The sequence below is a fragment of the Stegastes partitus genome, unplaced genomic scaffold (assembly GCF_000690725.1).
Source record: "Stegastes partitus isolate 25-593 unplaced genomic scaffold, Stegastes_partitus-1.0.2 Scaffold1614, whole genome shotgun sequence".
Classification (NCBI taxonomy): domain Eukaryota; kingdom Metazoa; phylum Chordata; class Actinopteri; family Pomacentridae; genus Stegastes; species Stegastes partitus.
In genome coordinates this window covers 91,508-118,261 of record NW_007579345.1, presented here as the reverse complement: position 1 = coordinate 118,261, position 26,754 = coordinate 91,508, and the positions used below count along the sequence as shown (strand labels likewise).

The window sequence follows — 26,754 nt, the reverse complement described above, 5'->3', positions numbered from 1 at the left end:
TAAAACTGCAGCATGTTTAACGTCTCCTGTTCAGGGTTTCATCGCGATGCAGGAGAAAGTTTTCAAACGCCACAGACAGAAACACGAAAACGACTCACCGAGATTTCCCGATGCGCCATGAGGATGGCAAAGTTGGTGAGGTGGCTGCACGAGCAGGTGGTGTGCGTTTTATTGGAGTCCAGGAGCTTGCAGCCTTGGGTGGACCAGTAGCCCATCATGCTCCTCTCAGAGTAATTCCAGAAGGAGCAATTGGAGTTGAAGTAGTGCTCCATCTGCAGATAACAAGAGATATGGTTAAGTGTCCAAATAATTGACTTCCTGAAATTGAAGCACATGTAGAACACAGAGGCCATTTACCCCCTACTCATACAAAGTATTTCTGCGCGCTGATATGGATGAGGATTTTTCACTTCACAGCTCTCGCGAAGCAATTCATATGTTGTATCTCATTTGGCACATGCTTGCCAAATCAAGCGAAGCATGGCGGGCTATATGAGGCCTTAATAACAGAGAAGCATAATTGTTTGACGGCATGTCTTTGGAATTGCACAATTTCTCTGATAAAGGATGGAGTCGCGCGCGGCCCTCTGGGAACTCCAGTGACAACTTTAAAAGACGAAAGATAATTGGCGCTCCAGTAATTTCATCCTAGATTGTGGGGCTAATCTAGGAGTTAATTTCCCCCACTATAAAAGAAAATGGGCATCATTTATATCCCAATGTTGATTAAAGAATTAGTTTTCATTAAGAATTCACTTAGGTTCTAAAGACTCCTTTAATTTGATGTTCAATGACTTAAATAAACTGCCGACTGACCCAGCCAGACATTTACAATTCAAATTGCGGATCTCTCGTCTGCTCCGGACGCTCCCTCCTGGAGTTTTTTTTAAAAATATGACCTCTCCACTCACGTCGATGTGCTCCAGGGTGAAAATCACCGGGTCGTTGATGAACACGCGGCTGGACTCCTTGTTGATAGAGGCGGCGATGATGTCCGAGTTGACGGCCACCGACACGTTGCGGCTGTAGGCCTCGTTCGCCATCTTGATGGTGGCGTTCTCCGTGCTGAGGAACTGGCTCAGGTTCTTGTAGAGAACAAAGACCAGCTTGGCGACGCCTGGAGAGTTAAAAAGACGCAGAGGAACTTTTAAAAACTTTCCAGAATAACTGATGAAGGAAAAAAAGAAAAAGCTGCTGCGACAAAATATTCAGACGAAGACAAGATGGAAAATATTTAACAGCCAAATTCATTTCAGTGTGATTGAATTTCAATTATTCAACAAACTACCTGCACGGATGAAAAGTGAGAAACAAGCTGTTCAAGCGGCTTCGTGTTTTTGGGTTGAAATCACAGCTGTTGGAGTTTTTGAGATTATTCCAATAAAATCAAACAAATCTGAAACAAAAAAAGAACCTGACCTCCTCAGAATCAGCTCATTGTTTATCTACAGCAGCTTTAGTAGATTTAATGAAGTCTTGTAAAGTTTTATAGACACATTTTAGGAGGAAGGACACATCTGAGTTCTGGTAGAAACTGACACCAGATCAGATCCAGGTGTCACAGTCTGAACACTGGATCTGGTTTCTGTTCATTTTTTTCTACTACAAACTTTGAGCATCAGTTTTGTGGTAATTTTAGACAACTTTCATGTAATTTTGAAGAATTTTGAATATTTTTCAAGTGATTCTGGACAATTTTCTGTCTTTATGAACAATTTCTGACTAATTTTGAACACATTTTGAGAAATCTGAGACAATTCTTGTATAAGTTTCAACAATTTTCAGGTAATTTGAGCACTTTTTCATAGAAAACACACTTCAGCAAACTTTAAAAAGTGCATTCTGGGTAAACCTTCAAGGCTCATGTCAGCATGTGTGATGGGAACAAGTTAAAGCAAACATAACTTCTCATTGGTGCTCATTTCTACCAACATTTTGACCTTCTAGCTATGGTTCCTTCTCATGTTTCTATCTTAAAATGCTGGAAAAAATAATGTAAATTAAACACCCTTGTGTGCTTAAACAGTCTTTAAATTCGAAAACATTCATAGAATGAAGGTAAAACTCTGCATAGCTTCATTAAATATATCAATAAGTTACAGCACATAAAGAAATCTACTAATTCTGAGGAGGCACTGATTGATTTTTCAAGGACCCATCTAGCAGCGTCTCTCACGTTTGAATAATCACTTTGTTTGTCTTTAAACTTCCACAATTACCAAGTTTCTCAACAGTTTCTGAGCTCACCGTTCCGGCTGTTGAGCTTGACGGTGTTGGCCGACAGCTGGATGGAGATGCCTCCTTTGCTGGATTGCGGAAACTTGAAATCCTGGACCTGACCGTCGGTGCTGAGGACGTACACATCCAGGACTGCAGGAGGGGGTGGAGGAGGGGAAAGGATGAAACAGAAAGAGAATATCGGCTATCACACGCTGTTTGACTCGCAAAAGTGGGAGAATAAGGACGGCAGGGCTTTGTTCCTCACATTCCTCCACAGCGAGTCGACCAAAGGACGCACGGACGTCTCATGTGAACAGTAAATCTCAGTGACAGTGAGCTACAAAGTGATTGTTTGGTCCCGCTGAGACTCGGACTAATATGAATAAAACAGCAGCGAGAACAAAAAGCTTCCCCCCGATCGGGTCTATCGGCTGGAGGAGGAGGAGGAGGATAAACAAGCACGTTTTTCTGACTCCACAGCAGGCTAATGTTCACATTAATGTATAGAGTTACGGGGTCTAGACGCGCACATTTGTAAAGTAAGCGCGCGCAATCAGAGAATCCAGTCTATTTAATTGTCTGATATTCATCACTTTGTCAGTAAGCGACTCGTTAAACCTAATATGCGTTGTTTTTTCGGTTCCCTGGAGGTTTAAACGCTTATTATGAAAACAAAGTCCTCTCTTTTTTTTTTGCTTTGTTTTTTACGAGGCGGCCTCGTTCTGCTCTCTCAATGAACTGAGAGTAATCAAATTAACGGAGCTCGCATCAGTCATGAGCGCCTGTCATTCGCTTTGGCTTTGCTTACTTTTTTTAAATATATTTTTTTTGGCTTTATTTAGTGCAGTAGAGGGAGGAGAAGAATGGGGACAGACCTGCAGCAAAGGGTCGTGAGCGGGATTCGAACTCACGACCGCTGCATCGGGGAACTACAGCCCCTTTTCATGGGCCGCCCGCTCTACCAGGTGAGCTATAGGGGGGGCCCTGGCTTTGCTTACTTATGTTATCCGCGGGAACCTTGACGATGGCCGGCTCCATGAGGTTGTCGGCGAGGACGAAGGCTCCCTCCTCCAGCGTGTCCAGCAGCATGGTGGCCGCGTGGGTTTGCTCCGTGCTGTTCATGTCCTGCCACGACTTCAGGGCCTCCGGTCGCAGGAGGTTATCGACCGTGTCCACGATGGCCTGCAGCAACAAAAAAAACACAAACACACAAACAGACACTTGAGTAGATGTGGAAAGGGTGCGTTTGTGCGCAGGGATGAGCAGCGACATGCAGACACTGAGATGAACCAATGCAATGCTGCGCTGAAGCATCACATCTGCAGGAATTTAAAAAAATGAACATGAGGGGGGAAAAAAAACAAAAAGTGCTTTTTGAGGAAGAGGACGTTTTCTAAAAAAGCCCTATTGACCGGCTGAGGAGGAACTGCTGAGGGGGAAGAGATGAACAGCAGCAGCATCATTGATGGTGAGGATTCAGTTTCTGTTTTTTCAAGGACGCCGCATCAAGGCAGACACTCGGGGTCGCCGAGTATCGAGCCCATCAGGTCGGTCCGATAACAGGATATTAAGAGATGGCCTGATGAAAGTCAAACCACCAGAAAGCTGGCATCGCAATTAAAACTCTCTAATTGCAAAGTTCATCGTGGAAACTTTTCCCTTAACTTTTGACACTCCACTGTACAGGAACTCATTACGTCACCCTGCAGAAGGCACTAAAAGAGATGTGTGTGTGTTAAAACTGTTCACTCCTTTTTTTTTTTGTCACCTAAAAGCTAAAAGGAAAGACAAGAGGACAAATTGGGGCGACGGATCCAGACAATGCAGGGTTTTCTTCGGGAAATAATCCAATCAATGCGTCTAATCAGGTAATCAATGCTGGCGACGGCTGGCGGAAAGGGAGGAGGAGGAGGAGGAGGAGGGCGGCGGCGTTGCGTCAAGTATGGCTGCTGTCAGATACTGCTGACTCAGCCATCTCCGTCCCCTCATGCTGTCATTAGGGGGAATAAATGTTGTAATTCGCGTCGATGCAGCCGCTCTAACGCCGTGGAAGAGCTCCATCCTGCAGGTTGTGACAGTAAAAGTGAAGATGATGTGGGGCTAAAAACAACCACACACGTGTACTGTTTGGGTTTTTTTTTCTGCTTTTTCTTTATGAGCGCACGGCCATTGACTGACTAATAAGCTTGATCCGTTTTAATACCCTCCCGCAGGAGAGATGCGGATTGAAGGAGGTGACTTTGGTGGCAGGTGGAGGACACAGAATAGATGTAACGACCAAAATAGTTTGATAGCATTGGAGTAAAAAAAGGGGGGAAAAAAAATATATATATAGTTTGACCTGTAGTAACCCTATTAACCAGATCGAGCTCCACATCTTCACCTTTAATTTATGAAACAAATGACCTAAAACCTGTGTCCTTGTGGAACAAAAGAGCCACCGTTTCTCTACTTTGCATGCAGTGAAAGGTCAGGTCCTTGAAGAGAGAGAGAAAAAAAAAGGTTTTTTATAAATCACAAGTGTATTCAGGAGTGTCGGATATTTAATTGAGCTCTCACCCCAAAAAAAAAAGCAGAAAAAAAAATCGCAACAAAGCAGAAAATCCTCCATCAAATGAATAATGAGAGGGATGTAAGAATAGGATGTTTGCTCGGGTTGTGGTGTTATGCATCCAGGCGTGCAATCTCGGGTAAACACAATAAACACACAATAGGGAAGAGAAACAGAACGAATAACAGAATACACCATAGCTGTCAATGCATAGAAGGGAAGGAGGAGGAGGAGGAGGAGGAGGGGAAAACACAGAAACACATCCACGAGAAAAAAAAAGAAGAAGAAGAAGGCACCCCAGTAATTGCAGATGACTTCTGTTTGACTTAGAAAAGCACTTTGAGTACGACTGTGGCTGCGTGTAAAGCAATTACTCACAAAAAAAAAAGCAGGAAGCATGGGGGAGGAGGAGGAGGAAGGGGAGAACATGACAGTGCAGAGGATGCATGCTGCTGAACTCGGGGGGCAGATACAAGTAGTGCAGGAACGGGAGGGGCAGCAGCGAGCTTCAGTACCTTCATGTATGCCCTGCATGTCCTCTCTCGCTTTTGAAGCTTTTTTTTTTTTTTTTTTTTTTTTTTCAAATTAAGAAAAGGAAAAAAACAGAACAGATAAAAGTTGTCATTCTTTTCCATGATGCACAGCAGCGCCGTGTTCAACCTGCGCAAATCCAAGAATAAAGTCATGACACACTACTTTTTTTTTTTTCCACCCCCACACACACACACACACACCTGGCTGACGCATCACAGAGGTATTATGGCCATTACAATAAATCTATAAATGCATGAATATAGATGCACCGTGAATCTTTTTAAGTTCATCCGGCTTAAGTCCCTCCGCTGCCTTAAAAATGTGAATTAACTGCGCTTGGCTTGATTAATTTGTCGACTCGTGAGCTGTTAAAAAACTAGCCGAGCCGAATCGCCCTCAACTTGAGAAAATAAGTTGAGTCACGTAGACGGGCGGCGGCGGCTACAGACGGACTTTCTTTTTCTTTCAGGAGTTCAAGGAGTTTCTTTATCATTTAACTTTGGGAACCTGCAGCTTGAGTTGCTGAAGCCTCTTTTGACCGGAGTCAGTACAAAGAAGAGGCTGCTGCTGGTTGTAGGGACATAAATGATGAATCTAAAGAGAAAGAACTGAATTCAGCGCTAACCTTTGTCATTGTCGGAGTCGGTTTTGATTAATATGACAAGAAGGAACCGGAATTCAATCTAACATGGAGAGTTTCCATCATGTCTGTTTTTTGAAATTACAAAAAGCAAAACTGGCACAATGCATCCTGGGAAATCTGCTGCTCTGTTTCGTACGAGCTTAATTTAATGAGTTGAGTGAACTTTCAGCTTTTCATTCATTCAATTCAAGTTAGAGGAACTCGTGTTTTCAAGAATTCTGACATTTTCGAGTTTGATTAACTCGCAAATCTGCAAAACTGACAATAAGCAAATTAGAAAAACATGAAGAGGTTTGACTGAATTCCTTTCACGGCGAGTCTGCTACTTGTCAGAGTTTCAAACATTTTTTTGCTGCTTTTTTTATTTCATCTGTCATCTCGCAGCTTTTCCTAAAACAGAAAACAGACCAGCCATTTAATTTTCGGTGGGGAAACAAAATCAAATTCTGCAGTCGTCTTCTAAGACAATAAACTCCGACTGCGAAGTGATGCAGAAACAGAGAACCGAGGCTCTACTTTGCCGGAACGTCGTGCTGTTTCTGCTGCGGTTACCTTGTTGAAGCTCCGTCCTGCAGAATCCTTCTCGCTGGGCCTCAGCTCCTGCAGCTGAGCATCCAGGATGTCCACCAGCTGCTCCATCAGGCGCACCGAGGAGCTGACGTCCCCGGCGAAGATGGGCCCTTTGGTGTGCTTGGCTAACTCGTTGGCCAAGTTAGCTGCATTTTCACCGCTGCGGATCTGCGGGGGGAAGAAGATGAATAATGTTCACGAGGATACAAGCAGACAGATTCGGAGGGTTCCTCGCAGTTTCTAACATCAAATTACGCCTGAGCGAGTCCTTGAAATGCCAGATATGAAAAGGGGGTTTTGGGTTTTCTTCATGCAGGAGAAGCTGCAGGTTTTTTTTACTACACATCAGACAGAAAATGCTTCTTGTTTCTGAGCTGAATCCATTCATGTGTTCCTTACATTCGTGCAGCATATCTGTTTGTGCCATTTCTTTTTCCTTGACATGCAATTTTGCAGTGCTTTTGACTGATGCGCCTGCAGTTTTTTTTTTTTCCCCCCACAGATGCTAATCTCTGCAATCTCATTAGTCGCCTTCTGAAAACACACAGGACACACGAGTCCTCTTTTACAGCTGAGAGACGCCGTTTCAAGTTAATGTGACCCAGATTTGCTGCCATCTTTGTGACACTGATTAAGTTGCTTCACAAGAACGCCGTTATTTTGTCTACCCGCTCGCGTGTTTTCAAGAAACTCGTTCGGGCCGAGGAGGAAAACAGGCAGAGCTCACACAAACCTTCTGGGCGACTTGGTTTACCCAGTGGGAGGTACAGTTGCTGAGATCGGGGCCCTTCGGGTGCCAGTCCCCGGTGGAGAGGACGCATAAATAAGACGCCGTGCCTGACGGGGAAAACAAGAGGAGAACAGTCAAGTTCAGTCGAGTCGAATCAGATTTATTGTTCCATGAAGTCGTTTACGGGACAACAAAGGACGGGGAATAGAGACGAAAAAAGAAGAAAGTGCACGCAAGAAACACAAACATGCAGAGTCATAATTCATCCAACGTATAAAGAGAGTCGGCGTTACACACAACCGACAGCCTCTTTGATGTCGCTGTTAAAACCTGATTTGTTTGGATGTACAGAAACATGCAGAGTCACCGATTTGTGCAAAAAAAAAATTATTTATGCGGCTTACGTCTATTTTTTACTACAGCTGTCCTAATTATCCCCCGTGTCTGATGAACTCTGAGCACTAACGCAATTTCACACACAATCAAATGAGGGATGCAGGAAACAACTGCTGCTCTGCGACGCAGCCGTCACAGATCGCTTAATCACGTTTGCGCGTAGAGTGACGCGGCTAAAAATTTAACACCGCCGCAGCCGGCTGTCAACGTCGATTACCTTAAAACGTCGACTTTCAATCTTTACGCACGACAACACCCAGGCATGCAAGGAGCTGATCACGAGTGGGCTGTTTACCTCGCGTTCCCTTCGGACAGGGCCGCTCCACCAGCATGCCCCTCTGGGTCTGAGGCCACATTATGTCTCTTTTCTCAGTGGCCTTGCAGAAGCGCTCAGGTAAAGGGAAGGACTCCAGGGGCGGAGGGGAAGTAGTCTGTGGGATTACGGGCGGCGGTTTGGGCGCTCCCCTGCTGCCCTCCCTGAACCCTGTTGTGGTGGTGGTGTTGGCCACGCCCCAGTGCGCCGTGGTGGTGGTGGTGGTGGTGGTGGTTCTGGGAGGCTGGGGCGACGTGGTGACTTCTGACAGGGGCGGAGCTGTGTGGAGAGAGAGAGAGCAGAGAGGCGTCATGTTTGGGTGGAGCTCTGTGGAGGGGAAACCAGTTTGATCATCGCTGAGACGCACACTCGTCCACACCTTGTGAAAACAGGAATAAAAAAAAGTGCATAATGTAGAGTTGAAGCTTGACCTTCTGGCGGGCAGATGTCCTAACTAAAACCTCAGTAACATTCCTAATTTTTTTTTTCTCTCAACATGTTCAACACTGTAATGCTTATACATCCAAGTACCCTGTTGTGTAAATTGCTGCTAAGTGCTTTGTGCAACAAGCGTATTTGCTTTCCCGTTGACTATGGCTTATCCAAGGCACTCAGTCTGAAGCGAACAAGACAATAATTACAGTAACATCCTCCTGCCTGGCAATCATTCTTGCCTGGGAGATTTTGTGGCATGGCTGATTAAATTTCACTAGAGCAACACAGAACCTGTATGTGTAGCCACAGTGCCAGAACATTCATTTTACAGTTGTTTCCCCCCCTACAACTCATACTCTGATAAAGCAGGTGTGCAGTAACTCATGCAATGCCCCAGGCAAAAACAATATGTTTCAGTCCCAGGAAAGGAGAAAATAGTGCACTTCTTACATTTAACATGAGCCACTAAGGAAAAACTACGAGGACATTTTTCATGTGATACACTGCAGGAGTGCGAGTAACACTGTAATTACATTTCATAAAAGTTGTACATGAGGGAGTTTCATAGATGAAATGTTGATAAACACTAACTATTTGATATAAATCTGCTCCAAACCACCGAGTGCAAAAAGAAAGCATGCTCCTGGAAAAAAAAAAAAAAAAATAGATATTTGTTGGTTGAATTTAAAAGGGTAAGCTATATCCATCAAAGGAGCTCTGATTGGAATGCAATGTGCATACTGAATCTAATCGCATTTGAGCACTTTGATTTCCTCCATTAGGCTGCCTGTAGAGCATGCAGAGAATGTGAAGAGGTGCTGTTACACTGCTCGAGTCGAGCACAGTGGTTGAGGCGGCAGCAGTGGAAACACAGACGAGGGGGGAAGAGGGCAGGTCGGAGGGGAACGCAGGCAAGAGGCACCGAGGATGATGACAGGAAAAATTCAGAAACAATGGGGCCGAGCCGGAGCGGCAGAGGACAGCTTCTGTCTTCCGGCGAATTGGAGGAGAAGCAGCCAGACCCCAGGCAGGAACACCTCCGGATCTATTGCCTCCATTGGATAATGGGTCCGGCTGATAGCAAACCCCCACAACCCACCCTCTGCTACTATCACGACGGGCCCCACGGTGGTGGATGAGAGGCTTCGGCACAGTCGAGCTGAAGGGAAATGGCCTTTGAGGCTGTGCTGCTACCTGTGGCGAATTAGGCTCTATTGACCAGAGGAGATGACTGTGTGCTGCCTCCTGTCGGGCGGCGCGCACACACACACACACACACACACACACACACACACACACACACACACACGAGCAGGTGACATGAAGGTGTACACAGCTGACTGGCTGTTTTGACACTGAGCTGAAGGCAGATCTGGCTGGCTGGCTTCACCTCGGCCTCCTCCCCCACCTGTATCCTTTTACTCAACACGGTGAAATTTTCGGCTGCTCGGCCTGTCACAGCGGTTGAGAGACAACCTGTGCTTAGCGCCCTTTCACTACTAGCATTTAGCCGGCTGGGAGAAATGCCTGTCTTTGTTCTGCACCAATACCCCTTTATTGCCATAAGCCTTGTTTTCCATGACTCCCCGAGAAGACTCGCGGAGGTGAAAGTAATAGTCGCCGAAGAAATGGCTTTTGCAAATTTTCTGGTTAAGTTTACACGCTTGGCCGTGTAGCGCCGCGGCTCGACAAACCGACGGGCGTGTGTGTGTCAGAATTATTGTTTCTTCTTAAACATCTGGGTCAGGGTTTGTCTGGCAAACTTCCAGGAAGAATCCCGAGAAACTGTGGGGGCCCTTCAGAGGTTTCTCATTTCCAAAGTATGAAAGATGATAAGGATGGGATGCCGGTCTCCGTGGGTGGGTGGTGTGGGGTGGAGGGGGTTTAGAATCCAGACAGAAATAAAATGAAAATGAATCGCTGTTCGGCAGCATGATTTAAGATAAAGAGCTCACAACTACAACCAATAAATCAAAGAGGCATCTGCTGTAATCCAAGCACATTCCTTCTGCATGTCAACTAACAACTGTATCTTGTCTACACCCCTCATTCAGCCGGGGCTGCTTGTCACGGCTCGCCGGGACGCTGAGCTCAACGCTCCACTTACAACGTGCACAATCACCGCCTCTTTGAAGTGTATTTTTCACATATTCTGTCGGTACCTGCTATCAGCGGCGAGAGATAATTGATGTTAGACTCAGTTAATACGAGGCCACAACTAATGGGTTTGGCTCTCCTCGAGCTTTCTGTCGAGGAGGGAATGCCCCACAGCAAACTGGATGGCTTTGGGAAAAAGTAAAAAAAAAATGGGGGGTGGATTTGAAAATGTCGGCGCTGCACGAGGATGGAAAAAAGCTGTGCTAGCGTTGCTAGAACTGCTGCTCCGAGTGTCACAGAATAAAAAGCTTCATTAAGGAGGAATATTATAAAGAGAACATATTACATAAAAGGGGGCTAAAATAATCCTGTTGGGGGGTTTTCGTGTCGTGTTTATGATGCAAACTAATCCTCTTTCCTGTGTGAGAAAGAGGCTAATGTGAATGTAGGCTACACTTTCTCCCGGAGAGATCCGTGCATAAACAATGCGGCGTCTCTGACCACTGCTATTCCTGTGTACAAAGCGTGTCAGCCCCGTAATCCTGCCAGCAACACAATAATCTTATTACCTTTATGCCGTAGCTTGGTTTAATTTAATCCAATGAAAGCTGGGAGGAATTAACACATGAGTATTAAAATGGACACTCCTCCTCAAGGTAGTCAACTCCTTCACAGAGATGTCTGAGTGGATAAGTTCATAAGCGGAGGCTGCGAGGGATGAGCATCGATCTGTTGCCGCGGCAGGCCTCGGCGTACCCGTGCCAACGTACCTTCCCTCTGCAATATTCCTTTGATTATGACAAAGAAGAAGCAAATCCCACGTCCTGGCTGTATAGCGAAACCAGGACAGGATCCTTGATTATTATGTCTCGGCTGCACTCAGCCCAAGGGGAGGCTTCAATTAGCTGTCAGAGTGTGAGTGCATGGAGTGATGTTCTCCAAAGCACTGCCAATAGTCGGTACAGACTTATTCATAACCTCTTTGTATGATTCAACACCCACACGTTGTTGCACTTGAATGTATCTCGGCGGTTCTGTTATTACGAGCGGGGTTATAGGTCCGGGACTGATGATAGACAATGAGACGGGAATCCAGGAGAGGAGCGCGGCTCGTCGAGTGTTGTCAGAGCATATGCACACACAACACACACAACACAGTACAACACCCACGCTGCTCAGACACACACACACACACACATGCAGCCCAGATGAGACTTTTACACAGGACTCGGTATTCATGCCGGGGTGACAAATGAAAACCGACAGTGTGTGTGTCTTTTATATTATGTTTAATGGCTTCACTTTCAGCAGGCACCGCATGCTTGTTCATCAGGGTAATGTTTCATACACATTATCAGGTGCTGTTTATCTTGTCAGGGGAGCGGGGAAGTGGTGAGGGAACACATATTTAGCGTTTGTTTCAGCTAATTTGCCGCATAAAGTAAAAAAAAAAAATAAAAAATTAAAAGAATTACTAGATCTCGCTCATCCTCCCTCCTGGAATAATCTGGAAGACGAAGCCGCTCAGGAGATCCGCGTCTTTGTTCGGGTTTCTGTTGGAGACTCACTTTGTGTTCAGGTGAAAGACTTTGGCCCCTCCACGGTAATCACGTCTTAATTGAAGAGGGGTAACAAGACGAAGGCATCTCGAGCGACTCTGCCATCAAAAAGCCTCCATGTTTGGCCAAAAATCAAACGAATAACCCGTCAGCTTTCAAGCAATTCGACGTCGAGCTTTATTGAAATAAGGTGCTGAAAAAAAAAACACGTGTAAATAATTCCGTCTGCTAATGCCGCTGAAATATCTGCGGCGCCGGATCCTCCCCGGATGCAGCCTTGCATCCGAGTTCGTATGGAAATGGGGGGCTGCTCTTCGCTACGAAACAGCGCGATGATTTATAATGCGTTTGCGATGCATTTCGATATCTACCAATAATAACAATAATACACAAAGGAAATTGGATTACGCGTCTTTCACTCTGCGCTGCGTCGGTCGCTGCGGAAGGGGAACGCGCTTGTGTGATTGCTTGTGTATCAGCAGTAAATATGAAGAAAGCTGAGTGAAAATTCATATAATTTCCCATGAGTCATGTCCTTGTGAGGTGTGTACAGTACACAGCCATGTCTTCGGGAACAAAACCTAATAGCTGGATTATGTTATTTACGGCCGATACTCCTCCTCTCCGACTGTACGTCGATTGGTGCGGGCTCACACAAGGACGGACATAAACACATGTATGCATTCATATACGTCCACACACACACAAAATGACACCAAAGTATAGAGAATAGACATAGCAGCTGCCAGACTGCCGCCTGTTTTTCTTCTCCTTGCAGCTTTCTGTACTGTACGTGCCTCAAATTTCAAGCGTTAACCGTAAGCGTGCCGGGCAGGCTGATGTCTATTTCGGTGGGGCGGCCGGTCAAAAAACGCGCCGAAGAGGCCGAACGTACTCGGAAAAACTGGCGCGCAGATTAGAGCAACACAGACTCCCTCAGACACAATAATCAGGCCTGTGTGAAATAAATCTCCTCAAAGGCGTGTGTCAGGGAGTGATGGGGGACCATTGTGATGTCTGAGTAATAATTCTTTTAATACGCCTTGTTTCACAGTCAGACTGTAATCAAACAAGAGACTGTGGATCCCCTTGGCTATAGGGACTCAGTGTAACCATAATCACACCCTCCCCTCTCTCCCTCTCTCGCGCTCTCTCTCTCTGTCGTCTATGTAAAACAACTCTTTGTGACATTCTAAATCATGACCTCGGGTTTGCTGTTGCTCGCATACTTGTACGCTGCCAGTGGAGATCATTTGGCCGCGCTGTGTGCAGCAGTAACATCAGCGGGTAAGACTTTCCCAGAGAAGTGATAACTAGCAGCTTGGGACTATAAGAAAACATTATGTTGAGGTGTGTTATTTGGATTTTTTTCCCCCTTATCTGGCAGCAGCCGGTGATGTCTTACCATGCTGCAGGAGGGGAAAAAAAAAATCGCGGTCAGGTTTCAGAGGAAGCAGGCGACCCCTGACCCTCATGTGCCGAACGGCCTCCTGCGCCGCCGCCGCCGCACAGCGCGGTTATCCTACGATGTAATATCAGAGAGCCTGTGAAAAAGACCGTAAATCCCCTTTGTGGAATTTCCCCCTTTTATCGCCGTAGTTAAATTCACCCCGAGAACGAGACCAGTGGGTCACGATGTAGACAGAATAAATAAAAGGTGGTGGGGAGAGAGAGAAAAAAAAAAAGAATATGAGAGGAATAAAGAGCGGGGAGCTGTGTTGGCCTTTTGGTTAAAGACACACCTGAAACTGTGGAATTTACTCCCAGTTTACATAAATCAAACCATAACTGAGACTTAAAGACACCTTTAAGTGCTGCAACAACGAAAAAAGAGGCTTGATGGATTAACTTCACGACCAGCAAACATGAAAAGGGGATTGTACAGTCAGACTTTTGATTCTGATTGTGCAGTCAGTCACATCAACATACATGGGCGGCTGTGGCTCAGGTGATGATCGGAAGGTCGGCGGTTCGATTCCGCCCTGTAACCTGTTTCATGGTCGCTGTGTCCTTGGGCAAGACACTTCACCCACCTTGCCTGGTGTGAATGAATGGATTGTTTGAGGTGGTGGTCGGAGGGGCAGAATGGCAGCCACGCCTCTGTCAGCCTGCCCCAGGGCAGCTGTGGCTACAATCGTAGCTACCACCACCAGAATGAATGGATGACTGACAGTGTAAAGCGACTTTGAGTGTCTAGAAAAGCGCTATATTAATCTGATCTATTATTATTATTATTATTACATGGAGTGACCAAGCTTAAACATACATTGCAAGCTAGAAAAGTGCACTAAAGCCCCCGTGTTACCACCACCAGGAGCAAGCGAGCAGTGTGCGAGGCCTGATCGTGCACGGCGGCCATCTTTGTCCTGTTGTGTGTACAGTTTCCTGGGAGGCAGAGCGAAGGATTTACTTAAATCCTGTCATTAAGTGCGTCTCGCTGGGCATTATTTGAGCAGCCCGACCCGGGTTTTTAGCCCGACTTCAGGAGAGAAGTCAAGCGGATGCACGTATCTGGTCGTGGACGAGGAGGAAGAAAGAAAGAAAATCAGTCTGCAGGTGAGAGGAGGGCAAAAAAAACCACTGCAATAGAGAGATAATGAAAGAGAGAAACAATAAGATGGAAGCAGACACAGAGAGAGAAACAATGGGATCCAGAATATGACAGGACAGGAAAACAAAAAGAGTGATTTTCCACATGAATACCTTCTCCTTTCACACCACTATGTCCACTTGGGCAGCTGACAGGGGGGCCGGGGGAGCGCGAGGATTGTTGTTCAGGCAAACAAACAAATTGGCCGCTTTTAACACATCCTGATCCCTGTTCCTGCACCGCCGGCGAGCAGCAGCCAGAAGAAAGGAGCCTCCGCCGGTTTTCACCTGAGCTCCTCACAGGGCCGGCGAGAGCTTAATGTCGACTTTGAAACTCTCCCTTTCTGGCTTTTCTTGTTTTCTCTCGGGTTGACCTCTACGCGAGACAACAGGAATGAATCACGGCGGCGCTTATTAGAGAGCTGTATATTCATCAGACTATAAGAGGTAAGCTCTCTAGGGCGACTGCTAATGCATGTGAGTCACAAGCATCTGTAACAGCTGAACATTTTTTTTTGCATTGTGAAGCACTTTCGCGGCACACAGAACTACGGGGGCATTGTTGTGACCACATGCCGAGTTGTGCGAGCTAATTGGCAAGTCGCGTCAGTGAACCGCACCTTATAATTTTAAACAAATTGGCTCATTTCCTTTTCTTACGATCCCCGCTCGCAAATGTATAATTTGAGGGTGCGGCGGAGATTGAAACTGTATGCAAATGTATTGACATTTGAACAATTAAAGGGGAGGTCTTGATTTGTGTGGGCGGTAACTGCAGCACCGGGGGTTTTTAATACAGTCGTGATTTCGCAACCGGGGATAAATAAAAGGTTTCCGGGGCTCACCTGTGTCCCATTGAGGCGGTGTCGGAGTCCGTTTTGCGCGCGCTTCCTGTAAAAATAGCTGCCGAGATGCTTACTCGGTGGTTTGAGGCCACATATCAGAGCCTGGCATGAATAAACGCGCCATAGAAATGGGTGCATAATGAGTTTTCTCTGGGAATACCTCATTTAAATCAATTTAATCATCTCACTTACAAGATGCGACAAAGGAATAACTCTTTTTACGAGCTCATATATGCGGCTGAGGGGAAAAAAAAAACACGCGCTTCCAACCAAGTGGATTATGGTGCAGTTGGTCAAAGCCAAGAGAGGGACTTACTGACCCATTTAATGTCCACTTCCAGTGGAGCTGCTTGTTGGACGCGACCCCGTCCACTCCCCACATAATCCTACAAGAGATGATCTTGTCTCTACACGAGCGACGTTATTGGACTTGACAAGAATCCAACTGTCTGTCGCGCGGGGTCCCAACATCACTTTGATGTTTTGCATTCCATGACGGAGCGAATCAAGTGACTGAGTTGTTTGTCCGCCTGAGAGATGCAGGAATAAACGAAGTTGGAAGTGCAGCGTAGAGCGGCACATGAATACAGTATCAGCCTTCCCCCTCCGCCGCTGCACCAGTGACTCATCCCTTTTTCTTTTTTTCAAATTCCCTTGAAGAAGAGAAATCTGAAAAAGACAAATTAAAAAGCCTGCAGGTTCTTTTTCCTGTTCGAAGAAAAAGGTCAGACAAGCTGTGGAGTCTACATTTACATTCACCCTGGTTTTTTTTTACTTAACAAAAAAAAAAAAGACCGAAAGCATTTTGTTTGTCGTGCTCGCACAGTGATTCAACAAGTCTGTGCCCCTATAGATGACAGAGGAGCTGAGCAGCTCGCAGACTTCTTACAAAGTGAGGAGCCATTGTTGCTGCGGGTATTTTTATCTGAATTGTTTGTGCTTTCAATCACTGTGAAGTTTGTCAGATGGGATTCAGAATGGACCGGTGACAGTGACAAACGCGGGGCTTTCTGCACGTGTGCTCGGCTTTCACATGTGCTTGATATGATTTGAATGCGAGCCGAGCTGGAATATTCTATTCACTTTTATTTATTTCTTTACTTAGAATGCACACCTTCAACTTTTAACACCACGAAACCACTCTGACGCTCGTTTCAGCGCCAAGCGAAGCAGGCGGTGAAACGAGCATCAAGATATCAGAGAGGGCGTCCTGTGACAGCCAGAAAAAAGTGCCATCATTTATGTGTCAACATCAGCCATGTGGGAGGACAAGTTTATTGACATCTTGATGATCATCCTGGACCATTCTCCCTCACACTCATCGACTGCAACTCAACATACATTAGTCAGCAGCAGAGCCAGACTCACGTCTCATTTGTCAAGAAGAGAGAACAGAGTCCTCGTTGACATTAAAGTAGAGATGTATGAATAAAGCAGATGCTGAACGTCGGCACTGTGTGTTCCTAAACAAGCAGGGAAGAGGCCTCTCCTGGATGTGAATGAACTCACTCTCAAAGTGTGTTTCTCAAACACAAACAACTGGAATCTAGTCCTATTTCTTCTTTTAAAGCCTCTGATTTTTGCTATCGGTAATCAGTGTCCATTCAACAAATGAATAAATCAATTGAGCGTGCAGCCTGCTTATACACAGCTTATTCCACGAATCCATATCAGCTAAGCTGAAAATAAAGGCTGTCGGCTGACTGCTTCGTAATCAGTTTACTGTTCATAAACACATAATGGCATGTAAAAACATGCTCCAATTTATTCCTATTAGATATTAGAAACTGTGCTACGACCGCTTTTTCAGCAGCTGCCTGCAAATTTAAGGCCCTGGTTGAAATCAGCTCATTTTCAATTTTCTTTGTACGAGTGTGTGAAATTATTTTTTGGACATGACTAAAATAAGAAAAGACGTTTTGACTGTAGCACACTCCTCAATTGCTCTAAATTTACTTCTAATATGCAAATATTTCATTAAAAAATCCCTCAGTATCTGTCTTATTTGCAGGGGAGAATCTTCAAACACGTTTTTCAGAGGTGGAGAAATAAAAAGAGAAAGTGTTTTTTTTTTTATATCTTCTTCCTTATGATTGCTGCAGTATTCTGCTCAGCGAAGCCTCTGCATATAAGTCCTGCTTTCAGACCTGGACTGCAGTCTTTGTCACAGTAATGCTTGCCTTAGTCTGGCTAGACTGATGCTGTTCCACTGGCTGAACCCAATTTAGCAGCCCTGGCCCACGTCCTATCAATACCAAAGTGGACGAGCGAACACATTAATAAATATTGAGCTCTCGGATAATCTGTGGAAAAGTTGCTTGACCTCTGTGGCTCATCGCTGACTGCGTCGAGCATTACGTGGACTTAGGACTGTGGGTGTGGAGGGGATTAGGATAATTACTGTTATTATATTCTCAGTGTAAGGACTATCGCAGGCCTCGGCTAGCCTCCGCTCAGCTCTTGACAGCTAAATTAAAAACATACGTCGCCGACATGACCCTGGATGATTGATCCTTCTCCCTCGTGTCGAACATCTCTTTCTTTCTTACGCTTGAACCTTGAATTCTTCCACTGCAGAGTGTGAAGAGTTTCTTCTCTTTTTTTTCCCCCTCTTCCTGTTTTTAATAGCCGATGGAGATTTGGAGGTTCAGCATCACTGGGGGAATGATCTAACCTTGCCCCGGGCCAGACTTTGCACCTGTCCAGGCATGTATGTTTCCAGAGGTGAGAGTATATCTCTCTCTCTCCCCCCCCGTCTTACCCAGCTCTGAAAAAAGGGATATGCTAGCAGGGATCCCTAGAGCCTTAGCACCAGGGACTCAGGGAACGCCCGGATGGTAAACCTCCCCAAATCCCCCAGATACTGATCCCTTATGATATGGTAACTGGCTTCGAGGTGTTGTTTACCACAGAGCCCCGCTCACTTCACCCCCGAGATGCTTCCCTTACACTCCAAAGCTTCCCATAACATATCTAGCACATATTAGATTCTAAATTAAAAATCAGTCAGCTGTGACACTTGATACATGGACGTGGAATACCGAAGGAATATCAAAATGCACTTGACAGCAGCTAAAAAAGAATCACAATCTCAGCAATGCAATTTAATAATATTGTCTGCAGGAGGAGCGATCGGGGCGACGGGCTCTTACCGTGCGCTGGATCTGGCGGGCCAAACTCCAGGTTGTACCTCAGGATGTAAAAGTTATTCCACACATAGAGCTGGTTGTCTCGCGGATTGTAATCCACAGCCGCGATGTACTGGTACTGGTTGGGAAAGTGGATATCAACGTATTCCCCACGGTTCTGCTTGGTATTGTAAATGTAATCGATCAGGCTCTTGCTGACCTCGCTCTCGTTGTCCTCGTAGGTGGAGCGCACCACGTACAGTACTCCACAAATCATGAAGGCGTTGGAGGCCGAGCGCTTGTCGTAGGCCGTGTCCCAGGTCGCCTCGAAGCGCAGCGTGTACGGGTTCAACTGGCTGATCACCATCATGCCGTTGTTCTGCTCCGTGGCGTAGATCACCCACAGGCCGTTCTCGTCCACCGCCAGGTCGATGTCCGTCTTGCCCCCCCACTTGTAGGGCGACGTGTCGTGGTAGTTGGCGTTGTTGATGATGGCCTCGCCGCTTTTGATTCGAGTCCGCAGGTCGAACTTGACGATGTTGCGGGTGCGCTCCTTGTTGAAAAACACGGCGCCGTCGTACACCACAAATCCAGTCCCGTCCACCCGGTGGGGCAGCTTGTAGGTGATGGTCTGCCGGGCGTTCTGGAAGTCGTCCAGGGACGAGTACTCAATCAGAGTGTCTGTCCTGTAAGGAGTCCAAGGCATGAAGTAGATTTTGTCGCCGGCTTGCAGCGGGTCTTTGCACCAGGCGCCGGCTTGTTGCTCCGCTTCGAACAGAAAGGACGGATCACCGACAGCTTTCAGAGTCCCGGGACAAAGAAAAACTAGTAATGGGAGAAGAGTAGAACGAGAAACGGACACAGGTTAAAATGTGGAAAGTCAAACTGCGGAAGGCAATCTCTAACGTCGTCATTTTTTTTGTTTTACAGGTTGTCCAATAGGAGTTCGGGGGGGGGACAGACACATATCAAAGAGTGGCCAGAAACACACAACTAACATCTAGAGCCAAGATTCACAAGCAGTATAAAGGATTTTGGTTTTGTGCATAGAAAGAAAAAAAGAAAAAACGTTATCAAGCATTATGTTTAAATATAAATATATATGTATAAAGTAGTCTGAAACAAAAGGAAGGTTGGCCTCATAGACATTTACTGTTGAGTAGAACACAAATGAGGGGAAACAGAACGAAACTTAACAATTGGTCCTGTAGACGAAAAAACAAAAACAAAAACAAACGAAAGAGGAAAAGGAAAAAAAAAAAAATGCAGCCAACTAAAGTCACTTGGCAACAGACGGGAGAGGTTATGAGAGAGCAGGAGTCAGCGGAGTCTGCAAAATGTGTGCGCTTAGATGTGTCTCAGTTACACCACCTTTTCTACAGTATAGACCTGAGAGCCTCGTCACTACCAAGTGGTGCAAATGTCACGACCATTAGAATTTCTTTTTCTTTTTAAAGAAGGACAAAAACAAAAAAAACAACTTTCAGTAGGGGTCTCTTGAGGTGTTTAGGTTGTTGCTCTAAAGGCGTAAGAATCAAAAGAGAAAAGAGCAGCAAGTGGTCAGGTGAGAATAATGGGGAAAGAGTGAGAGGAAGAGGAAGAAGGGGAGATAGGGGAGGCTTTGGAGAGAAAAAGGGACAGTAGAAAAGCTTGAAAAGAGGGGGGGCCAAGAAACAGTGTTACCATGGCATGCTATGGAAAAGGGTTTGGAAGCCAGGCAATATGAGATTCTGCTGAGTAGCAAAAGCACCCAGGGAGAATGAGAAGAGGATGCCCCTATGGACTGCAGCCAACACACCCCCATTTACATCTTTTTGGCTGCTGTCTTTTCTTTTTTTTTTTTTTTCCGCTTCCCTTGTAGCGCTACGCTGGCCGTTAACATTACAGTTTGTTGGAGGCGGGGTGGTGGGGGGTGGTGGTGGTGGTGGTGTTTCTGACGATAAACGTCTGCAATGCGTTTTGTAGAGGCCACCATGGGAAAAATAGGTAATTTTACAACCAGATGCCACAAAACAAGGAGCTAGGGTTTGGATCGTGTCTGTTATTTACCTTTTTGCTCCACTTCTATTTTAAGCGTTGGAAGAGAGAATGAAAGGGGTGCAAGGGGAAGAAAAGAGATTAATATGAATTAACTGTCATCGCTACGGTCACATATGCAGAAACACGTTATGAGACATGGACAAAGACGGGTACACCTATTGAAGCAGGAGAGAAAGGTGGCGCCGCCGCCGCCGACGTCAGGGCTCCTGTCTCAGAAAAAGGGTTTCGGTTAGAACAGAACCGGACGTGGTTATGGCACGGTGGTGGATGGATTTTCTTTTTCTTTTTTTGTCATTTGACCTCCAACCCTGAGGATCTTTAATCCACAACTAATGGATTTTACTTTGAGCACAACGATTCTCACACGACAGATTTATCAGAAAAACTATTTTAAGTTTAAATGATTATCGGTTAAACGAGCCATCGTGGTCTCATCTCATGGATAGCAGTAAAGTGTGATTTATGGCACCGCTTTATTCATGTATGTTTTAACTTTACTGCCTCAAATCAAACTCTTTAAATCCACCCACCACCACAAACCAAACAGAAATCCATTTAAAAAAAAATAGTTTGGTTTCCTACTTCTTCTTCTTATTTATTTCTTTTTTATTTATTTATTATTAGATAAAATAGCAGGTTAAATATAGATACCTCTTTGACATGTCCTCGAAATAGATTTTTAATACAATAAAGATGCGATTTATTTCACATTCTGGACAAAGTAATGCTTGATTAATAACTACAAAAGTCTCCGTGTAACACTTTCATACTTTTTAAAATGATCAAGCCGTATACACACACACACACACACAGAAAGAATATATATATTTTAAAAAACAAGCTAATTGTGCCCCAAGGAAGCAGGTAATCAGTGCAAATTGTCGGAGCAAAATGCATGAATATAGCTCCTGTGCACTCTCGCTGCTGAAAGATGTATTTAATTCTACACATATTCTGGATAATAAGTTGTTTTAGCTGCTTTTCAGCACGAGTCGGCTTTAGGAAGGCACTCGATGCACCTGTGCGAAGAACTCGGTCCATTAATCTGAGACGTCAAAGGGCCAATAAAACACATCACACAGACTTAGAAACAGAGCATCATATGCATTAGCGCTGCGCGTTTTTTTTTTAACTACAACAACCAGACGTGCAGTTTATTCACATGTTGTTCTGAAGCCAGGGTCAGACTGGAGACTGTTCAAGAGAGGTTTCTTTCACAACTAGTGTGTTTGATGATGGATTAGGCGGATAAACAGACACTTTATTCATCCCTTTGGGGGGGAAATTCAAGGTAGCACATGGTATATTTAAGAAAATAAAAGTAATGTGCAGAATTAATTAACCTACAACCCAAAAACATGAACTCAGCTGTTCAGTGACACCTTTATTACAACAGCGGCCACGTTTGATTAAATTGTCCTTTTGTTTTAAGCATATGTTTGCGATTAGTTTCTGCAAACTGATTCATGCACGATGCTTTTGGGTGTCACATATTTGGAGAGTCATTCTCAGCAGTGTAGTTATTTTGCAGACTCTTTCTCCTTCACAGCTCAACATGCACATTTTTTTTTTTTTTTAACCCGGCTTGCACCACGGGATAATGTCAGCAATCATAAATGAGATTTCCTACGAATCCCGAAACCCTCCTGCTCCACTTAGTTCATATCAGAATTTGAATCTGTCAGAAATGGTTGAGTCTGACCGAGGCTTCAGTGGCAAAGAGGAGGGGGAAGAGCATAGATTCAGAAGGATGTGCTCCGTTCTGCCGAAGAAATTCGAGTGCGTCGCACCTAACCGAGAGATCAAATATGGATGGGGAGCAAACAAAAATTAACAACAGTTCTCGGAGGCTGCCTCGAGAGCAGAGGGAGGCGAGCGGAGGACAGAGAGGTGGCGTGAAGGAGGGAATCTGGAAGGAAGAAAAGGAGAACACATGACGGAAGACCTGATGACGTTAGTGGAAATGTAAAAATAGAAAATGGGCAATCAGTGTGATCAGAAATCGGTCAGTGGACGAAGAGAGTGAGTCAGAAAGCCGAAGAGGTTTCCTGCAGATTGCACAGGGGGAAGGGAAGAGAGTCAGTCAGGTTTTATACAGCAACAGTAAAAACAAACATGAGACATCCCAGCCCACATTAAACCCACGACCCTAAACTTTATCCAGCACTTATTAACAAAAAAAAAAAACATTCTCGGGATTGCCTGCTTTCTACGAACTACCGCTAATTAAAACTGTGATGACCGTTAATAATCATAACTGCTGCGCTCCAGCGTTGAATTAAATTACGACATTAACAACACTGAGTAAATACCGGGGATGAACTTGAACAGAACACCAAAAGGGGGATCCAAACACTTACAGGTTTTTTTTTTTTTTTTTCTTTCACTCATTTTCATAATCTGGCCATCACTGTCACATGGAGCTGAGGATTTACCGGCTTTAGCATGTGATGAAAATGAAAACATTAGCAGTAAGGACTGTTTATGCCCACTGGCACGACTCGACACTTTCTCCAAGGTAGACTTTCTTTCTATTTTTTTTTTCTTTCTCTCTCCTCCATTTCAAAATAGCCTGCACAGAACAGTCTTAATAAAGAAACATCTTGGCTTTTATGTTGCCTGATTCAAGCAATTACTGGAGCCAATTCAGAGGGAGACTCGGTGCCAGGTGAAGGCAAAAAATTTACATCCTTGGCTGGAATATGAAGATAATGTTGCTAATGAGGGCAGTTCATGACAGGAACCAAATTATAAAGCCAAAAAGGATGAAAATGGTGGAAAATGGTAGGCAACTTGTTGCAAAGGGGCCTCTTGCACAGAAGTGGAATAAAAAAAACCAAATAAAAAAAATTGCTTGTGTGATTATGCAAATTCTTTACACAATAGAATGAATGAATTAAATACATTCAGTCGGTGGCGAGAAAACAACAACAACAACAAAACAAAACAGTATAATGCGGTTAAAACTTTAAAATTTCGGTTAGATTTTGAGGTTCGCTGGTCAAAACGAGGACACCGTCTGCGGCCCCGTCGCTGATCGGCTTAATGGCGGGTTTAATACGTTCTCTTGCATAAAAAACATCTTCTCAAGTCTTGTATTCGGGCAAATCCACGGGATCCTAAGCTCCTGTTTAATCACAACTCTTGGCGTACGATCTATTCCACGCGAACACTAGAAAACGTCAGCGAGTTCGGCGTTATCCCGACAACACGATGCGGGGTATCGGCGTCACACTCAAGGGGAAGGAAGAGGAAACACGGGATTCGTCAAAGGGAAGCGACAACACGAAAAAAAACTCTATCACAGTTTTTACAGCAGGGCTTGAGCAGGAAAAAGGCTGGACTGGGCTTGTGTGGACTGAGTCAGACTGGGAGAACACTAAACACTTACCAGGGCAGTTGCGATAGGAAACATTCTGTGTTCTTGGTCCTATTCTGGTTGGGCATGGACCTTGAGAAGCAAAAAGATGGGGCTACAGACATGCATGTTGGAAACTGCGTAGAGTGAAATGAGGACCTGTTTTTTTTCCTGTCAGACACACTTTTTGCTAGGACTGAGAGTCCTTGGGCAGAACTTTATTTTCCGCCAAACTACAGCTGTCTCGACTGTTTTTTTGTTTTTTTTTATTGGTGCAAGACGGAGGCAGAAGACAGTCATAAACAGTGGGTGGACATGAGTGCACCTTGAGGCTAATCCTGCTATTAAGGTTCGAGGTAACACAGCAAGACATAGGATCAATACTTTACTTAACTATAAGGCAGGTAAAAAAAAAAAAAAAGAAAAAAGAAAAGAAAGAAATAAAAAAAAAAGAAAGAAAAGCAGCAAAAAACACAAGCAGTTTACGGCAAAAGCTACAGGATTTGTCTTTGCTCAATAAGTTGGACTCAAATACCCATTATTGCTTATTCCATTTTTAATTACAGGTCCTCAAAGCCTGGGAGAGGTTAACCTTTAAGTTGTAATGAGTTCCACCATCTAATGATGTTCGCTAATGCATTCTGATTCAACACTAAGGGGAACAGCTTCGACAGGTATACTGGTAATGAGCAATGTAGAACAGACGTGTCGAATAGGAATGGAGAGAACTGTAGAATAAAAGGTGCATTATTTAGATTTGCAGTTTAATCTCCTTTTTTTTGTTTTGTTTTTTTGTGTGTCAAATCAGATTCAAAACTGAAACACATCTAAAGACATCAAGTGTACAAAATACTCATTTGAATCCACAAGAGCTGCCAAATACTATCGTCCCATCACTCCCGCTCTAATTATTTCAGTTCCACCTGATTAGTGATTTTGGCAATTCATCTAAATCTTTGTCATTAATCAGTTTGGAAAGGTTACGCGGGGGAATTTTTCCTTCGCAAATTGCAAATGAACATGGCAGCTTAAAGGACAAAGGGGAATTTTAATACAAAGGGCAATCTAAAGATTGTTTGGAGGCTGAATGGCGATGAATATTTTAACATCCAAGGAACAGGCAAAATGTTAACTCTATCTCTTTGGATGAAATATCACCTTGTTGACTTACGAGTGGAGCCATTCTGCCGGCTTACATAATGGAACATCTGTTGGCATATTTCAGCACCTGTTGTCTGAATGTATATTAAGCCATCAAGGTGGCCTGATAGACTTCAGGACGTTGAGCAGCTTTGCTATCTGCCCTCCCCTCTAATTCTGCTACCTCATAACCAGGCTGGAAACACGGTGAGCACATCAATAATAAGGGAAGTGCAGAAGAAGAAGACGAAGAAGAAGGAGGACCAAAGGGTGTTACAGGTCATGAGAAGTTCTCGGTGTGACACAAATGGAGGAGAAAAAAGGGTGCTGGTAGATGTTGCAGACCAAAGAGATAGATAGAGAGAGAACCGTCCGGGGAAGAAATGGGACAGGAAGTGGGGAAACCACAGAAGAAGAAGAAGAGAGGAGGATGGCGAGGACGTGGAGGAGGAGGAGGAGGAACACGGGGAGGAGGTTTCAGTTCACGACAGGAGGGTCGTACTTACTGTAGGGCACACACTCATACTGGACCTCCAGGTACTTGTAGGTCCCCGGGCAGGGGTCGGGGAAGACGTCCGAACCCGTGATCACGATGCACTGGGTCCGGTTGTTGCATCTGGGGGGAAAAAAAACACAAAGAGGAAACGATAAATGCTAAGTGCTTTCACGCTAGCCTTCAAAATAAAAGCACAAATTGTCAAACACACCAGCGGTCCCCAACCACCGGGCCCCGGACCGGCACCGGGCCGTGGGTCATTTGGTACCGGGCCGCGCAGATAGAATAAAAACATTTTATTGGTTTATTTATATTTCCAGCGGAGTCTGCAGGGTGTTTTATTTTGAAACATGACTAGCTCGTCTTCCCGTCACTTCCGTTTGTGCTCGTTTCCGCACTTGACTGTCAGTTTTTTTTGTCTGGCTGCTAAACGAAGGCGTCAGTCAAAAACAAACGTCTCAGGAGAGCTGCTTTGGAAAGTGGGAGAGACTTGATACTGAGACAGAAGAAAAAGTAAAAAATTAATTTTATTTATTTATGAAACTTTTCAATATAAAAAAAAACAATTATTATTTTTTATGTGCGTAATGACCGGTCCGTAGAAAAATTTCTTGCTTAAAACCAGTCCGTGGTGCAAAAAAGGTTGAAGACCGCTGAAACACACCATGTAGAAGATGCACAGAGTCTTAAATTACTGCATAATTATCGCATATATGTTACTATTATTCCACTTGTTGCATATTTGGTTCATTTTTTATATCTGGTGCTGCTGTATTGACTCATTTAGTACATTTTTATACTGAACTCCATTTCTCGTTCTGTTATTCAACGGTCTTCCTGAGTGTTCTTTATATTCCCCTCTCAAAAGTTATTAGAAAATGTAAAAAAAACTCAATGTTCGTATCTCGCATTCAGGCTGCGAAATCTTCAAATTCTGCGAAAAAGAATGCCGCTAAACCTGCTAGCAGTAAAGTCATGGCCAACTCCATCGCCATTCACTCGCCGCCTATTGGACGTATGTGGTGTGAAAGGAGCTCTTTGTGCGCTTCATTATTCTATATGTCGACTGAATAATCCGTCTGAATGTTAAGCGGCCAAGTTAAGAATCCA

At 44.8% G+C, this 26,754-nt stretch overlaps 1 protein-coding gene across 1 annotated transcript in view; it reads right to left on the bottom strand.

Moving 5' to 3' along the window:
* LOC103371592 (latrophilin-2) overlaps positions 1 to 26,754 on the bottom strand; it is a 104,696-nt gene that overhangs the window by 18,437 nt on the left and 59,505 nt on the right. The window contains exons 4-12 of the mRNA XM_008300964.1: positions 25,655 to 25,764; positions 18,635 to 19,435; positions 7,940 to 8,236; positions 7,252 to 7,355; positions 6,501 to 6,686; positions 3,219 to 3,402; positions 2,248 to 2,370; positions 912 to 1,117; positions 99 to 272 (exon numbers count right to left, since the gene is read on the bottom strand). Of these exons, the coding sequence (XP_008299186.1) occupies positions 99 to 272; positions 912 to 1,117; positions 2,248 to 2,370; positions 3,219 to 3,402; positions 6,501 to 6,686; positions 7,252 to 7,355; positions 7,940 to 8,236; positions 18,635 to 19,435; positions 25,655 to 25,764 (2,185 nt within the window). The remainder of the gene's footprint in view (positions 1 to 98; positions 273 to 911; positions 1,118 to 2,247; positions 2,371 to 3,218; positions 3,403 to 6,500; positions 6,687 to 7,251; positions 7,356 to 7,939; positions 8,237 to 18,634; positions 19,436 to 25,654; positions 25,765 to 26,754) is intronic.